This window comes from Pygocentrus nattereri, chromosome 5 (assembly GCF_015220715.1).
Source record: "Pygocentrus nattereri isolate fPygNat1 chromosome 5, fPygNat1.pri, whole genome shotgun sequence".
NCBI lineage: Eukaryota > Metazoa > Chordata > Actinopteri > Characiformes > Serrasalmidae > Pygocentrus > Pygocentrus nattereri.
Genome location: NC_051215.1, coordinates 44691952 through 44710929, shown reverse-complemented (window position 1 = coordinate 44710929; position 18978 = coordinate 44691952). Strand labels below are relative to the sequence as shown.

Sequence of the window (18978 nt, the reverse complement as noted above, 5' to 3'; positions counted from 1 at the left end):
GCCCCATGGCACTAGCTGTGTTTACAGCCTGCCTTCAGATCAGTTCTGTCAGCTTCTCCATCCACGCTGGTTTTGGTGATTCATTTGACTCCTCCCCAGCTGTGAGTGTAGGTAACATCTGTGCACTGTGAAGCAGCTGACAACACCTTCTTTCTCCCCAGCACCTCCAGGGCCTCAGGCATGTTGCGTGGGCAGGCTACATTTTGCCATATAGACATATTCTCCATGCATGTTGTCTGATCCACTGAATTATGAGGCTCTTTATGAGCTGAAATATGACTGATGCGATACATACAAGCTAACACTGCTGAATACTGATCTGACATCATACGAACTGGTAACTTCACCAAAATACCCTAAAATAAACCACGTTTTGTTTAAATTGGCCTGAATAAAGAAACATTTTGAGGGGTCCTCTGTTCTGTGTGTTTCTAAAGTTTTCTTTGGGCTTCCGAGCATTTGATTCACAAGTATACAGATGTTGGTGGCCTGAGCTGAAAGTTTGACAGATACACCAACAGTAACTAAGGCATCAAATGATCTAATTGAACAGTTTGACGTACTTTGGCTCCGCACACTGGATTTCAAATCAAGTAATCATTGAGGTTAAAATTTAGAATGTCAGCTTTAGTTTGAGGGGTTTTAAGAGCATATTAGGTGACCTATATATGAATGGCAGCCCTTTTTATACACAGTTGCCCTATTTCAGGGGGCCTCAAATAATTCAAGTTGATTTGTGGATGTGGCATTTGCATGTGGAATCTATGCTGTTTTCACTCAACTTCAGGGTCACAGCTGCGCCAGTGCTGCTATAGCAGGCCATCTGGAGACTGAAAATCAGAATAAATCAATCAGAGACACAGCCAAAATATTCAGTGTGTCAGACTCAGCTGTTCTGAACCTTTCTAGCCCATCATGGTTTAACTGATTTTCACAGTTTTCACACATTCTGCGCTGAGTCCCATGTCAACATTGAGATCGAAAGCTATAATTATCTTTATAATAAAGAAAAGCTGCTCTGAGGAGTTATACTCTGTCTGTAGAAAAGGCTATAAAAGGCAATCACAGAATAAACAGTGTCTATGAATAGTTGTCCCTTTATATAAAGGATGTCCCTTTATTTTGTAATGTTAGGTGTTTTAATAGCCAAACCTGATTGCAGATGTTAATTTAAAAGATAAAAATTGTTGATGCCTAGTGATGTCATAGGTGAGAATTAGGTAAGCTGAGTCAGTGGCTGAGTCAGAGGGTAAGATCAGCCACCCTTAGTATCTCCAACCATAAAACAGTGAGGTATTGTTACACTGTGGTGGGTTATGTAGTTAAAAATAAATACATTTTTCCTTTCCAACAGGTTTTGTTTGAGGTTCACTCAGTGTGATTTCGATAAAATAGAAATAGAAATGTATTTTGATTATTACATTGTAGTTGGTGCTGTCATAAGCTGTGCTTAGCTGAAAAAAAGCATAAGTAAATGTTACATGTTGCATAATGCAGTTTTGTTAGCATGGTGATGGTGGGGTAAGATGAATTACCAAGCCATGGGCAAGTTGAGCATATATAGTATATAGTACAATGCATTTATTGTAGTAATTAACTACTGATATGTCATTTAATCCAAAGAAATGAATACACCTTTGTAGCTGATGCAGTTAATCAAGACATGTTTGGTGGATTTTGGTGAATTTTTGCACTGTACCTATGAGGCTACCCCCACATGAGCTCTGTGCAAGCTTGCCAAAAGGTGTTTTTTAACCTAGCATTCATGGGGGTTTTGCTCAGCCTCTGCTCCCAACACACAATAAACACTGAACACCTGCTACAGGTGTTGTGGAACGTGGCACAGCAAAAATCTGGGATTGAACAATAGCTAATCACACTTGCCTCAAACAACATCATAAGTAATCACAGGCAGAGTTGGCGGTAACACTTAACTCTAAGGTCTGCTTCTTAATATTTAACTGTTAGTAAGCAATTAACAATGGCTTAGTGGAATCACGCATGTTGTAAGCAAGCTTAAAAATGTGTTATAAATGTATTTACATCATCTGTTATTAAGGTCTATAACTTTATTGTTCATAACTTGCCATTGTTGCAAAGGAGGTGCGTGCAGAGCTCCTCTCAAAAAGACCAGATGGCCCCTTGCTGAGGAATTTTGTAAAACCTAAAGGCAGATCTTGCCCATAATCAAAAGGTTAAGGACAGGAAGTCTGCCCGCAGACTTCTGCCTATTAAAACCAAATAAGAACTTTCAGAAGGGTTTTAAAAAGTGCTTGTATCCCAGGGTGTGGGGTGTTTTGTTTATGAATGTTTCACAAATGTTTTCACATGTTAAGTAGAAAAAAATAAGAGGGCATTTTATTTTTTGCATTATCTTAACATTATCTTTGTTTATCTTTTTAAATGTCTATGAATGGATGAAAAAACAGCATTGATAAATTGAACTATTGACCAAGTAAAATTTGGTTAAGCTTTATTAGTAAAAGACCTTGGTTTATTTCTAAAATATTTGGGCATTTAAAAGCTCTGATTTTCCACAGCATTTGTAAGGACTTACTAAGGGTAGATCAGTGGTTATTAAGGGTGAGGAAGTCCCATTTTAGATCTTGTCTAGCAAATTCTATAATAAATACTTATAAAATAATATATTTTATCAATTGTAAACCAAATTTAAGTCATTTGGGAATATGTATAAACTCCTTCTTTTGCCAAATAGTTCCTAAAAAATCATGGCAGACTTTGGGCCACTTATACTAGGTCAGTTTCATATTGTGAAAAGCTTATTAATGAATTCTTCAGGTACTTTTCAGTCTTTGGCTCACTTGACTAGCTTTTAAATGTAAATATACATACAATATAGGAATTGTCATGATGGTCAGTTTAATTGTAAGTATTTGACTAGACTTAACTAGAGGTAATGTTTACTTTGGTGTGAACTACCATGATAGAACCAGTCTACTTACATTAGGGCCCAGTGAGACCCAGAGAGGCCTTGTGATGCCAACCATAACTTGTGGCGGATACACTCTACAGCCACTCTAAGTATAGCAACATACAGCATCAATCTAGTGACCATTTACTAACACATACTGCCACATATTTGGCGATTGTGTATTCACATATAAGAGTTATCACCTGTTTATACTGCATAATTAACATGTCACATAAAGACATTTAAACTATGCTTGCAAATGAAAGATCACAATTAATTGAACCAATTTACAATTTACAATACTTTACCTTAATAAGAGATCATTTAAATACATTTATAACACATTTTTAAGCCTGCTTACAACATTTCCATTGCTTACAAATGTTTCCATTGCCTGTCATTGTTAATGGCTTGCTAATAGTAAATTAACAGTTAAGAAGAAGACCTTAAAATAAAATGTTACTGAGTTGGCTTAAGAGTTTCTGACACTGCAATACTGTTACCTATAAATAAAAACCCACAAAAATGTACATCATAGCTACATAGGCTGCAAAATGTTTTATAGCACTTAACCATCTATCCTGCAACACCTGGCAACAATGCCACAGTTTTCATTAAGCAAAGCTTTGTGTTTTTTGTAAGTGTTTTTTGTGAGTGTTGTTTCAGATAGGCCTCAATGGCTTCTTATTATTGATATTTAAAATAGTCTGTTCATATTATAATTGTTTAAAATAATTATTTAAGAAAGTAAATAATATACTTGTTTTATTTGTATCCATTCAATGGCTCATTTTAATAGAACTGACTCAATTTACCCCACCAATCAGCTCAATTTTACCCCAGCTGGGTAAATACTACAGTGTGCAGAAGCTTTGTAACTGCTCATATCCAATCAAGTAGCCCATCTGTTGCTGTCCATCTATTGAAAGGGACCACTATATTTTACTTGAATTTTATTTTTTCCCACTTATGATTGCATGAGTTTAAATACTTACCCCCACAACCATTTTCTAACCTTTCTTTATCCCTTAGAATTAAACAGCTTATTTTACTGTGCCTTTAAGATTTTAAGACAGATGGCTACCGTGTATTGTGCCTCATTAAAAAAAACAGTCGAGGCTGAAACACACCTCATAACTTCAGCAAGAAACAGTGGAGCTAAACCACTAAAGGCTAAAGAACCAGATATTTGTTTTTTGCCACATCAAAAATTAAAAATTTGAATTTTGTTTCTGCTGTTTTGCTGTTTCTGCAGCTTTATTTCTATGAATGGGATGTTTAAAACATCAGCAATATTTACATAGAACATCAGACTCTTATTTCAAAAAGGGATTTCAGACCTTATAAAGCCACAGGAAACCTAAATCCAAGCTTTCTTTCAAGTTAGTAGAACTAATGATTCTAAATAGCAGCACTGCCATTACTAAAGAACCCTTGAAGAGCCATATTGTATATGTGCATAGAGCCCATTTCCCACAGCTTGTGCTGTCATGTTTAGTTCTGCTTCACTGGCGTAGCAGACGGGAAGTCTTGAACAGAGGGATGTCATTCATGCAGGCTCAATAGAATATCAGGACCATGGCCACACAGCTCTCAGATAGATCTGATCAGCAGTTTTAAGTCGTTTTATTATATTTCTGTGAAGTTGTCTTCAGTCAGACTGCTGGATGTTTCATATAACACTCAAGAATTAAAAAAAAAAGTACAATATTAAATTACACTATGCCCCCTGAGATTTTAAGACCACCGCTGACCAGATACCGATGTAATACTTTAAAATTAAAAGCTGCATTTAACCCAACTGTCACTGATTCCTTTCAAATGCAGTATGCTGGACTACATATGCAAGATAACAAAAATAATGTCACTTTCTAATTACTTGTGAATACGATAATCACACAATAACCACAGAACTCATATGGACTCATACGATATATGATAAAATCCTTTCTTACTAGCTAAGTTAACTGAGGGCTCTGGTATCTGCGTGGGTTTGTGTGCTTTTTGTGGGCAGGGGGCATGGCTTTGCTGAGAGTGGGTTGAATGTAGCATATGGGCAGGCTCTGTTGGATGATGGGAAAATGGGCCACAGGCCCAGAGATCATTTGCCGGTGCCTTCATTTCACACAAACCACTACACCCAGCTGAGTCCACTTGCATCTTTCAGTACCACTCACTCAGAAAGCTCCTCTCAGCTGCTACGCACTGTTACGGCTACCACGGCACTCAGCAAATCAACGGAGAATACATGATACAAATGACTGGAATCGTTCAAAAACGTACATAGAGCAGAATTACAAATGCATTGTGCTAAACCTGGATATGGAAATTGCTGACTGAATTGCAGGTTTGATGAATTCCCCAAAGGCTGTGCTTGTAAACTTAAGCATTAAGCTGTAGTGGGTTCACAGAGTGCAACACGTTGTTGTTTGTCTCTATAGGAAGCAGCTGGACTGGTTATTCTTCTCATGAGCTTCTAATATAGACCTGCAACACTTCTTTCTGCTATGATGCTGCTTCAGCTGTAGAATCAGTGCTAGAATAAACAGGTTTGTATGAGCACACAGCATCTTATGAGTACTGACTGAAACAGGGGCAATGTCAAAGGTTTAAATGTGTAGCAGTGACGCTCTCATGGCCTAAATCTAGCAAGTGCTGGGCATTGTTATCCACTGCCAACCTCTGATCTGATGAAGATTATAGAGCATAGTGTCAATAGGTAAATAATCCTCTAGTGAAACATCACATACACACCAGTGAACACACACACACTAGGGGGCAGTGAGCACACTTGCCCGGAGCGGTGGGCAGCCCTATCCATGGGAGCAAATGGGGGTTAGGTGTCTTGCTCAAGGACACCTCAGTCATGGATTGTCGGCCCTGGGGATCGAACCGGCAACTTTCCGGTCACAGGGCCAGGTCCCTAACGTCCAGCCCACGACTGCCCCAATCATGTCTTTGATAAGCAACATTTTCAGAGTAAGAATCAACTAATTACCCTATAAATATATTTTCATGACTTTAGCTTTTATTCAATCTTAACCTGGGTGTCAATAATTAAGCGGCTGACTGAGGTTAAATTTGTTCAAAGCTGTCTGAACACACGCTGTCACCTCACAGCAAGCAGGGCCTGGGTTCGATTCCCCTGCCGGGTGACCTCTCTGTGTGGAGTTTGCATGTTCTGTCTGTGTGGGTTTCCTCCGGGTTCTCCGGTTTCCTCCCACAGTCCAAAGACATGCAGTCAGGCCAATTGGACATGCTAAATTGCCCCTAGGTGTGAGTGTCTGTCTGTCTGTCCTACAATGGACTGGCGACCTGTCCAGGGTGTATCCTGCCTTTTGCCTGAAGACTGCTGGGATAGGCTCCAGCATCCCCCTGCAACCCTGATGGAGAAGCGGCTTAGAAAATGGATGGATGGATGTCTGAACACACAAATTTCATCTGGTCACTTTAACCATTTTGTCTTTGTGTACATTAGAAATGAATAAAGAAATGTGAAATGTGTATTGAATTGACACAAATGAACACCTTCAGTGAGCCTTTCCCATTCTGGACATAAAAAGCAATGCAAATTTGAACATGACTACCTCCAATAGACCCATTTCGCCATTCTGCTACAGTTAATGAAATCCTTGTGCCTGGAAGATCTAATTAATTCCTCTTCTCAAAAGCTAGACTAACCCTTTGAATAGTAAAAGGGCAGGCTGAAATGCACTGTCTAAAGCCCAATCACGTACAGATGTCTCTATTTTCTGAATGTCTGTAGTATTAAGGTCCTTGTAAAAGCTCCTTGTGCTTTCACTCTACCTGTGCAGGTGAGAATGCGAACACACAAACAGAGCCATGTGGGCGTGACTGCAGGAGGTCATGTGAAAAAGACCTAGAGAAAAATCCTTGCTCGAGGGGAAAAAGAGAGAGAGTGAAGGAACATTAGCCTTTGGAACTTCCATGACTCACCTGCTTGTAGGACTGACTGCCATTTAGGTCAAACGGTGTGGAGCACGTCTGAGACACACCACAGCTCTGCTCTGAAGCTCTCAAACTATGGTAAGGAGAAACTTCTGGATAACAAGATGTAAAAGCAATGCTCAGCTCACGACTTAAACAGAAAATAGCAAGTATTATTCGTTGTTGCCACCAGCAGCGAGAGGACAAAGGCTTGCTAGAACTTTTTGCCTGCGTTGATACACTCTGTCGGAAGCTAACTTTGTACGTAAAGGTGTCAAATGGTTTATGAGTTGGAGCCTTTGTTCGCTGCCTATGTCAGCATAGCCGCAAAAAAGCATGCAGGTATAAAGTGAAGTTCAAAGATCATGTCAGATAAACTTAAGAAGATAAAGCTGATTTTATGAGCACATAATATATAATGTCTATATGCAGTTACGGACATTTGAAGGTAAAAATAAAAAGAACCAAAAGGCTATATTTGCTCTTTCATTGGAAAAGCATTTTTCTTCCTGAAAAACCTTTATTTTTTCTAGTTAAGATTTCGTTAGTGGGTGTATAGCTTTTCAACATTCTGTCATCAGGACATCACTGAATATTATAGTAGTTTTAATCATCAAATCATCAATAGTGTTAATATATGCATTTTCCCAAAGTTATCTTCTCTTCCTTTTGCCTTGTCTAACTCATGATCATGACTGTTATTATTGTAATTATTTGTCCTGTATTTTTGATTACTGTTGCTCTATTTGTTGTTATTGTCTTGTTTGTTTTTTATAGTTCATTCTGTTTAACTGCCATTCCTTGATTTATTTATTTTATAGCCTGGAACATATGTGCACTGTTAAAAGTGAAAGCTCAATTAAGGTAGTTCTAAGAATTCTTAGGAAATACTAAGGTAACTCATTAATAAATATTTGTTGTTTTAAACGGGAAAAGTAATGTACTATCACGTGATGCAAGAATTCACCCCAACATCATGAGATTGTGAGTTTGAACCCCAGCGATCCCACAGCTGTCCAGATCTGGAAGTCCAATGTGAGGAAAATGCCTGGAGGGACTGTGCGATAGAGTCCCAGCTAGTGGGAAAACTGAATATAAAACAAACTCTATAATGTTTACTCTAGCGCAATGAATTTTAAACTGAGGTGAGTGCAGAACATGATAAACCATATTGTTTTAACAATGGCATCAGCACAAATGTATTGTGTCCCTGAAAAAGCCCATTTGTAAAACTGCACTACACAGCAGAGGGCTTGTCTGTGTTTACACCTCCTGTCAGTCATTTTATAAGACCCTCCCTTGAGTCAGGTTACTCCTGCATCTCTTTCTGCTGACTAAGAAAACATGGTAGTATCCACTAAGCAAACAGCACTGGCAAGTTCTAGTGCTGCGGGGGGAAAAACATTCTGTACTGCAGAAAAAGATACGCGCTAAAACAAGAATCAAGATCGATTTTCACAGGTGGAATTAATACATGTAAAACGGATAAAGTTGGATGCAGAACTGGAAACTTTCCTCCTGGACAGATATGTATGATATGATGAGACACGAGAGCTCATTCAGCTCAAGACTCACTCTACCAAAATGCACCAGAGAGCGCCACAGGAGGTCATTCTTACCTGTGGCCATCAAACTCTATAACTCCTCCCTCAGTGTGTGATTCACAAAACTCAATACGAAACTGTTCATATGTGCAATAATAACAATTGTGTGTGCAATAACTCAGAAGGACACTAACTAATTTAAATCATTTAAATAATTGTAACTGCTTTATTCCTGATGTTTCATATTACTATCACAATCACCGCCACCTTACTATATTCATAAGTATTTAAATCTGGTGTACATACTGTAAATGTCTCTATATTGTCTTAAATTATTAGTAAAGTGTTTATTTTTGCATAAATGGCTGCAACTGTAACAACTGCAATTTCCCCCTGGGATCAATAAAGGAATCTGAATGTAAATGCAATACATAATGAATATAATATAATGAATAAATTAAATATGAATCAAATGCCAAGTGTTTGTAGACACTAGAGACATGTAAACTCGGGTGCTCTACAAAGAAGAAGTTGGAGAGTAGGGCAGTGAGGTGAACAACCTAACGCAAGGCACATTTTAGCACAGATTTTTATGGTGATTAAAAAGGGCCAAGTAGTGTGTGCTTCTGGAGCATTACCAGACTTCCTAGCCACAACCTCCTGTGAAAATTCAGAACAAGTCATCAGCGTTTTAAAGAAATCTGTGCCATAGAGTGTTCTCAGGGCATGGGAGCAATTCGTTTCAGCATATTGTTTTTTGGTTACTGAGCTGTTTGTGTAAAGCACAAAATTCAACCTTATATAACTTTCATCACCATCTTAGTCTAGTCATGCTAGCAAAATCTAAATGAACTCCGTTAGTCAGCATTCATTCCATCTAGCTGTGCTTTGTGTTGATTTGGTGGTGTTGGACGGGAGTGGGAGACAGATCTAAAGAGTAAACAAATGGTTCCAGTGTTGTGGTAGTTCACATATTTAACTGCTGGATGTTTGCATATTTTCAGTTTTCACTTATGCACATTTACTCTTAAAAATGTTAAGCAAACCATTATGGATGTCTGTGTGCATGCATATGATGCTACACCGTACCATGCAGGTTTTCTCTTTCAGTTCACAGCAGGATAAGATTTGGAATGTATTTGGAAACATCTAAAAGGGTGTTATTTACATAAGAATTACATTTATAAATCCCTTCACAGATTCTTGACTGTAGATGTAAATATATGATGTAACTGGCTGTGTGTAAGTATGCTAAAGTGCAAGCTTGCATCTGCTCTGGATGAAGTTGTTCATCTTCACCACTGAGCCAGCAGGATTTTCCATAATGGGAAGCTGGAAGATTTTTTTGCTTCTCGAAATGAGGTCACATAGGACATTTTGTTTCTGGCCTCCTGCATAGTGATGGGGTCTACTGCAATGTTTTATTGATGCATTATATACATGCAAACTGTAAACAGAATATATTGTAATAGATTTGTGCTCTGCTCATATTGCTCATAGTTTTAATATAGTACAGTATACTGTACTTATTCCTTCTGTTCTGATTATTTGCAGATAGTGTATTTGGGACAAGCAGCATCTTTCTGCTTTTTAAAATCCATTGGTATTAAACAGTGTTTCTCTTCCGAAGACAAAAGTCTGTTGGTTAGAGAATCCTACATGTATTTATCTGTTTTCTGTTATTTAATCCACGCACATCTGGTCTAACTCCTCTCCAGATGTTGAGGCTGTTCCAGAAAGACTCCTGATCTTAATCCTCCATGCATCAACTCCAACAACTATTCCATACTGTACATCTTCTAAACTGGCAAACACAAGTATGGCACTGTATACACACCCTAATTAAAAAGCCCAACTGTGTTTTTTTTCTTTTTTACAGCAAAATGATGTGCTGTTTTCACAGCTGCTCTGCTGAAAGGGTTTCAAATATACCTAGAAAACACACACACATATAAATATATGGCAATTTCTGCAATTATAACAGTAATTTATGCAGTAAATTAAAATAATAAACTAAACAATAAACTCATCTTAAGATGTTTTCTGTGATAACACAGCAAATTACTAAGGGTGGTGTTGAACTATACCATACAGTATTATGGGATATGACAGTTAAAAAGGTGTAAACATTTTAACAAAAACATTTTAAGTGTTTTTATTCTGATGATTCAGTTTTCAAAGACTTAAATTTTATGCTTTTTTTTAATGCTGGAACACTGAGGTGTTGACAAATATGTTGTTTATTGATTATTCACAGACATACATATTTGGTGATGTTTTACAATGCAAATTAAAATAAGTACAATAAAATAAATTTACAATAAAAATAAACACAAATTATAAGCAAAGTTCAAATGTCTGTAAAATGTGTAAAAATGTATTTTTGAGATATTAATGGTGAATAAATATCACCACTGTACAGGAGAAGCAAAAACATTGCTAATTTAAAGTGTAAGCTAATGTAACATGATGTTATTCCAGGCCGTTTTGAAACATTTCTATTGGTCCATTCATCATGGCATTTTCACGCAATGTAAAGGGCAGCTGCTGAGCTCAAATTATGTAGAAAACTAAAAATTGCATAAAAAACTTAGATATTCGTGTTTTTCTTTTACAGTGTTCATTAATATTGTTAAGTAAGATTAAAAGTCACTTTTTAAATTTACAATAAATTACTGAGTTGCATTACTTTTACAAATGTTATGTAAAAATACAGGAGAACTACTGTCATTTAATTACACTTTGTTACTGTGTAACAGAAAAAAAGCTATTATTCTGTAATCTAGTGGTTCAGATTATGGTGCGTTACCAGTATAAAGTAGATGCTATTTATTGTTAATATGATATAAATTACTGTGAAAGTAAAGCAGCTAGTAGCCAGTAATTCACTGTTATTTTACAGTGAAATTGTTTACAGTGCAGTGCTGTGTTGTGGGTGCTTGAAATATTAGTTTTGCTAATCTAAAAAACAATATGACTGATTCATGTAAGGCCTGATTGACAGAAAACACTGAATTAAAGGACACAGAAGTGCTTAAGAGTGAAAGAGTGCTAAGTAAGATGGTGGCCTGACTGTATGTGGACAGTCTAATGAGATTACATAACACTGTTTTGTCTTCTTATAACCTTTCTGTCAAGCTCTGTCGTTCCAGCATTATACAAATGGATTATGGACATAACTCACAGACATTCTGATTCTCAATCCCCAACAGATGACAACGTCTATAATTCACCCTGCAGCGTCTGTGTTATAGGACAGTTAGGCTTTGTGGTGCATTGCAGGTTCTGGGACTTAGTAGTGAAGCATCTGTGTTTCGCTGAAATTTTTCACTACTGTTCATCCAAGATAGGAAATAACAATGGAAGATAGTGCTGCTCAGTGAGCACTTTCTTGCTTTTATATTCACATTTTTCATTAGTTTTCTCAAGATCTTGTGATATTTATGTTGTTTTCATGGTAAAATAACTGTTGTTGAGTTATTTATTTAATTAATATGAAATTATAAGCATTGTTTATTCGAGATAACATTCGCTATGTCATTATAATGGCCTTAATATCTCAAGATATCGGAAAACAACATTTGTCATGTTGCGATAACACACATATCTTAAGATCTCGAAAAGAACAAATGAAAATAACTTATCACACAAAAACTTGGTAAAAGCATGTGAATTCATGTGAATAACTCAGCATTAGACTATTCATTTTTCTTTTGTACTGAACCCTGACCGAATCCTTTACACTCTTAGAAACAAAGGTGCCAGAAAAACGTCTTTCGACTGATGCCATAGAAGAATCGCTTTCACAGAACCCTTCAGGACCCGTTCAGTGGATGGTTCTTTAAACAGCTCATCTGAACCACTCAGTGCTTCTTGCATGGCCTTGCTCTGGAAAAAATCCCCCCTCTCGGTACCTTTATTTTTGAGAATGTGGTTAAATATGTTTCTAAACAAATGCTGTGGACAGTGGTCCTGTCCATCGCTTCATACCAAGAAGGAGCGAAGAAGGCATGTCAGCAAATTCACAGCATTTAATATATGAGCTTTTCCCCCAGAAACCCCCCTGTCACTGACACACAAATGAGATTTTCTGTCATTACCTGCTGACCGTGAGCCAGTGCTAATGTGTGCTTCCTCACTGCTGTCTCTCAGTGAGGCCAAAAAAAAGAAAGAGAGGGGGAAAAAAAGAAATACATAAACAGAATTCATCCTGGTCCCATTGAGCAATGATGTTGCCATAGCAACAGGGGAAGAGTGATGGTGGGAGAGAGCGCAGGCTGTTAGACGTTGTGAGAGGAAATAGGTGTGAGAGAGTCCTGCGGTGTGTGTGTACTCTCACAACTGAGGTGTTTGGGCTGGTTTGACTCAGGCGTATTACAAGCAAGTTCAGTATGGAAAACTACCTGAATTTCTCTCTTTCATTTTGTTTTCTTTCTCAGGGTGAAGGAAGCGCAGTGATGCTAGAAGGGTAACTGTATCCATCATCACCATGTCTTTTCATCATCTCTCTGTTCAGCCCTATTCACCTTCTTCACCCTGCTATACATAAACACCCCTCCCTACACCCCCACCCCCCCACGCTCACACACACACACACACACACACAAACACACACACACACACACACACACACCCACTCTCTTAAACTCCCTCCGGGCTGGGGATTTGAAGATGCGCGAGCGAGGAGCGTTTGTAATCAGATGAAAGAAGAGATTATCCCGAGGCTCCCTCCATCCATCCTTTCTGCTGCTGGAGAAGAAGCGTTAGAGGAGCGCTGGGGGAGGAGACTATGGGCCATAAAGGGTGGGGTTTGATGGACTGAGTGAGAAAAGAAGGGGGGAGGAGGGGAGGGGGGGGGGTTCACCTGTGGATGTGTATGTGGAAGGAGACACCACTGCCTGCTCGCCTGTCCCCTTTCAAGGTCCTGCATGCAACGACGCTGGGATGACTGCAAGCCGACATTAAAGAGAGGAAGAAAGGAAAGAGAGAGGGGGCAGGGAAAGGCTGCAGAGAGAGAGACAGAGAGAAGGATCAAGAAAAAGCAGAAAACAAGCCTTTCATCTGATTCTTTCAGCACAGGGTAAGGATGATTTCTAATAAACAGTCACTGTAATACATAATACACTAACTAGTATTACAGCTGGTCGCCTAGATTAGTGAAGTCCTACAGGGTTCATAATACAGCTCATCGGGTAAAAGAGGTAATTGGAAGACAGCTGACTGTCTGGCACCTCTGAATGTTTGTTTGTGTGTGATGCACATGGAAGGGACCTTCCCTTCTCGGGTATTTTTAGCCCTTATGAAAGAATAATATGTGCGGGCCCTGAATAAGTGTGTTTAACAGGCAGTACCTGTGCTCTCACTCTCTATGCAGAAATGTATTTAACGCAGTCGCCGAGCACCTTTAAAAAAATACAAACCACTCTATTTACGTTCCTGGATGCATCCATAACTTCAGATTCACTTCACCATTTGCTTTCACTAATACAAATTTCTATACTGTGAGGTTTTGTTTGCTGGGCACTTAATAATAAGACAGTACTATTAAGTTTATCATTTATAATGTGGTGCAAATGAGGTTTTACATGTCCAGCCCAAGCAGGCAGAGCTGAAGACCAGAAGGTTTGCAGGCTTGTGTAAATTGTCTAAATTGAAGTTCATTGACCTCAAAAACAGCCTGGCCACTAAGTCAGTTGATTCTCATTGAATTACAATAGCACCTGGGGCAATGCGGGCGGTTAATGGATCTCCTCACCGCTAACTAAGCAGCATGTGAAAGAGCAGTGGTATCTGATATCTCTATATTTAGCAGTTTAGGAATGCTGATGCTAAAAAAATGCCTCTAAACAAATATAAACGCTAATCACAGAGAATGTGACACTGGACACAGGCAGATTCTCAGGTGCTTACAAATGTTATTTGTGGCTTTTCTGGTTCGTAATGGGAAAGAAGCCTTTTAGGAAAAAGAGCAGCACAAGAGTGTCTTATTTGTGTGTTGATGGGATGGTTTTATTTAGTTTTGTGTTCAATGTGTAAAACTAAACAAATTTGAGGACTGTTTCCTTAGACTGTAGTCCTTAGTGCTGTGTAAGAATAGTTTGAATCTTTTGTCTTTATTGACAAATGTGCAAAACATGATGTGATCCATCCATCTTGATCTTTTTCGCTGTATATATTTTCTAAAAAGTATTTTTACCGCATTTTCTAATATATATATATATATATTAATTAAGCAATTCTTTACCGCTGATGCAACATTTTTAACTTCTTGGACTGTCTTTCAATTTCATGCAGATTATGCTGTGACTCCTCCTTTAACACATCAGTAACAGTGGTTTGCACATCGGGACTAACCAGAGACTGGGATAAGCTGGTAAACCCTGATGAACCCAGCAAATGCCAAAAATGCTTCATTGCCATGAATCCATACCCTTTCATAGGCAGCAGGCTTAAGCATTCGTTGCTGTCGGAACAAAAAACTCATATCACTGTTGCTGTTTGTTTTGTTTTTTTTACAGAATTTGAAAATACCAGCTGACCTTTACAATGTGCCAAAATTTCATGATGAACGGAACAACAGAAATACTCCAAAAGTGCTTGGAAAAAAAAAATCTAGTACCATTATCTTCAAAATTATGAATGTTTTTCCTTCTCCTATAACGTTAACATTTTGGATACATGAGGATTTGTTACGACAACAGTGATATATTCTATATTTTTGAGATCTTATTGCATAATAACACATTCTAGTCCCATAGCGTCTACCAGTGTGTATATCTGTCCTCTCCTCTTACTTTCTTAAAACATGCAAATAATCTTGAATTTCTTTTGTAATCTGATGGATCAACAGAAGCTAATCCAGAGCTAATCGTATTTCTCTAATCTTGGTCCACTATTTGGAGACTGCTTACACTTTGTGCACCAAACCCGTCTGCCTGTTAAGATATTTGGCGGGAAATCCACAGATACTGTGGAATGGAAACTGTTCAGTAAATCCAATCAATGCATGTTCAGCCTTTTTTCTGCAGGGAATCCTTACAATAAGTTACCAACAGGTACAATTACATGTTATTGTAATTGCACCGGTGGGTAAATTAGAAGGCATATGAAACAGCTGCTTTCATTTTGGCCTAAAGGATGAATCTTGATTATATGATAATTTACTTAAGGGAAAACACGTCGGCTGCAATTTGTCTTGGATTCTTTGTACTGGGACAAATGAGATTCTTATTATTATGTAATAAGTTTGTCTAAAGTTTGATATTATTGTAAGGCCAGCTTAATGTTGAAAATATAGATCATTTAGGTAAACCTCTGACATGTAATAATCCTTGGCCCTGGTGTCTCCCTGCTCTGCATATTCTGCATGTTTTTCTTGCTCTAACACACCTCATCCAACTAATGAGCTAATCAATTAGCTAACTGTCATATCTACATATCTACCTAGATACCCACAGTCCATATTCTTATACATTTTACTATCTGAATAATGTTGTCCTGTTTATTATATTGTATTTATTGTGAAGCTTTAAGCTTATTTTGCACTGTTGTGTATTGTATATTAGTGTTGTACTGCCCTGTCTTCTTGAATTGCACTTGTAGTTTGCATATAGTATGGATGAACAAGTTCCTAGTTATATCTTGAATAAACCCTCAGGAAGAGGACAATAACTAAAATGTAGTGTATTCAGGACCACTGCAGTTAAGAAAAAACGACAACTGATCCTTCTATTCTGTCTTCTTTTAGTTATCGATGGCGGAGAGTGGGTGTCCTGTGTCCAAACCAGTTGCATCAGAGGGCACCGTCCCATCCAACCTGACCATCACAAACGACAGCATTCTACCACTCTCAAAGACCTCCACTGAACTAGTGAAGGGCCAAGTCCAGCCAGAGGAGCTCTGCAAAAGCTCCAGGGAGGAACCGTGCTCAGAAAAAGTGCTGGAAGATATAGAAAGCCATATAAAAACAAAAGCAAGAGTTCCTGTTACACACCGTTCAGTTAACCGCTTAGCTATTCGCAATGTGACACGTCCTCACAGTATTGCAGAAGTTCACATATCTGAGGGGGTAGAACTACAGCTGGGAGATGGCATGATCCATCGGAATGAGCAGGTGCCACTGGCCTCCAAGGAGAACACTTGTTCCTCACACAAAGACTTGAGAGAGCAGAGTCTGGCCCCAGCCAAGCTGTCTGTTCAGAGGAGCCACTCGGATAGCCTGCAAATACAGAAAGAAGGCCATGCACCTCCTCTTCACTGTGAAACTAGTGGTACTAATTGTCTAGGTAAAAATCAAGAAGCTCCTATCCAGTCTTTCATTTGCAAGCAGGCCATGCAACTGCAGCAGAACAGCACTACCACCACCTTCTGCAGAGCAGGCAGCTGTGGCTCAGGCTGCTCGACCCAGCAAAATTGCTGGGTTCATATCTGCAATTCTGGCCCTCCTCCATTATCAGGAGATCTTGGCATGGACACAAAACATGCCCGGTTTGAAGAAGCTGTCTGCTGCGGTTCATACAATCATGGAACTCTTGAGGACACTTTCGCCGCTTACTGTCATCCCCAGCCCATCCCAGCTCCTGCCCAGCTGTTGCCACGGCTAACTGGCCTGGAAGGGGACTGCAGGGGACAGATGGGTGGTCCGGCTCTGTTGGCCCTCCCGCCGCTCATTTCCTCAGTCAGTGAGACAGGGCTGGATGCCAAGAGACTGCTCCGCTGCTGCAATCTGGACTGCAACTGGCCAGGTCCTTTACGCCAGGCTGGGAGTCAGCAGCAGCAACCTGGGGATGAAGGCCGAAGCACCAGAGATGCAGGGACCATGACCTCCAGCAAAGAGCTGAGGGACGTTGGGGTTCAGGTGGGGGTTCAGACGGATTCAGAAAGACCACCTCAACACGTGTTCCCAGAAGTTTGCCTGGTTGATGAGAAAAGCGATACAGACAAGTCAGCTGCATCTCAGAAATCTCCAGTGAAGGAGGTAAAGTGGGACGCAGAAGGAATGACATGGGAGGTTTACGGAGCTTCAGTGGACCCTGAGGAGCTAGGCCTGGCCATTCAGAAGCACCTGGAGCTGCAGATTAAGGAGACTGCAGTAAAGGCAGCAAAGCTTGCACGGCAGGACACAAATATGTCCCAGAATGGCATGGGGAAGAGCCAGCAGAGAAGGAGGGGCTTAATGTCTGCTCTGCGTCCTCCAGGCTGTTGTACCCGCACCACTACTGCAGTGGACTGACTGCCAAAAAAAACATTGGTTTCCCCGCTTTCAAGCCTCAAATAGACACAGCATACTAGAATATAGTTAGCAAAAGCTTCAATAATTGATTGACAGAATTTTCTGCTTGCCAACAAAAACATGGTCTTCAGACCTCACATTGAGTTACTGAAGAAAAAGTATTTTTTTGAATTGATTACAGTAATGGGTGACGGCTGGGGACAGAACATGTGCCTAAGTCTTCCTTTCAGTTCCAGCATCTTACATATTGTATATGAAAACTAAGTAGAGTTTAAGGGCTATTTGTCTGGTATGAAAATTACCACCACAGTAAATACTTAGTACTCTTTGATTTTGTTTTTAGTTATGGCAATACCAAACCCATGCTGTGTTTATTCCAGATCCCTAAATGCTGTGGACTCATAACTGCTCATTTTCACATTTGTAAACAAGTGCTCTTGCTCACCCAGCAACATCGTTTCCTCTGACCTCAGCGTAGGGGTTCAGTCAAAAAATGATAAGCGTGACCCAAAGTACTCAAGCTCTGCAGCCTGGGGGGACCTGCACTCTGATCTGTATGTAGTTAATTGTCTACATATGTTATTATGGATTAATTCACAACACATTAATCATTGTGGCCATAATCACAAGGACTGAAGTGCAGGCTACTGGAGGTATCCCCACGGATCTGAATACACATCCTCCCCTAAAGCTGGGACTTTCTGAATTTCAACTTTTTTGTTTTTAAACAAATGTGAAGTCACTCCATGTACATACTCCATGACAGTAGCATCACAGTGACTGGATTCAGTATGAGTGGTGAATTGTTGCGCCATCTACTGGAGTAAAAGTATCTCTGCATTGAATGATATGATGATGGTTCTCTAGACAATGATGCTGCCATGACCTGTTTCATTATTACTATTATGATTGTAGATGAACCAAGGGTTGCTTTTTTAATAAGAAATTTTAATGAAGTGAGTGTTTTAATTCAAATAATATTTTAGGCCTTACTGAACAGCACTTACATTCTCAAACTGCAGTATATACAAAATTGAGTCACATAGCTGGCATTAACCAGTATCAATAAATCCTGGATTATAATAAAGGACAAAACAGCGGGAAAGACTGACAAAACAGAGGGAGAGTGGGAAGTTAAATAAAATTCTGGTGGTGACATATGACTCATGAAATGTCAGCATGCTTCATCAAATCATGCTGTGTATAAAGCATTTACTGATTTGACATATCGTCCTAGTTATTTCAGCAATAGGACCCCTTCAAGTTTGTGTGTGTAAGAAGGAGAGAGAGAGAGAGAGAGAGAGAGAGAGAGAGAGAGTGCG

At 39.2% G+C, this 18978-nt stretch overlaps 1 protein-coding gene across 1 annotated transcript; it reads left to right on the top strand.

Moving 5' to 3' along the window:
• Positions 1-13270: 13270 nt before the first annotated feature.
• On the top strand, positions 13271-17755 carry si:dkey-191g9.7 (G protein-regulated inducer of neurite outgrowth 2). The gene is made up of 2 exons (XM_017715809.2): positions 13271-13504; positions 16172-17755. The coding sequence occupies exon 2, from the start codon at positions 16178-16180 to the stop codon at positions 17654-17656; it is 1479 nt and encodes a 492-aa protein (XP_017571298.1). The 5' UTR covers positions 13271-13504; positions 16172-16177; the 3' UTR covers positions 17657-17755.
• Positions 17756-18978: the final 1223 nt, after the last annotated feature.

Coding starts and splice junctions, on each gene's coding strand:
- si:dkey-191g9.7 (XM_017715809.2), top strand. CDS start 16,178: ATGGCGGAGAGTGGGTGTCCTGTGTCCAAACCAGTTGCATCAGAGGGC.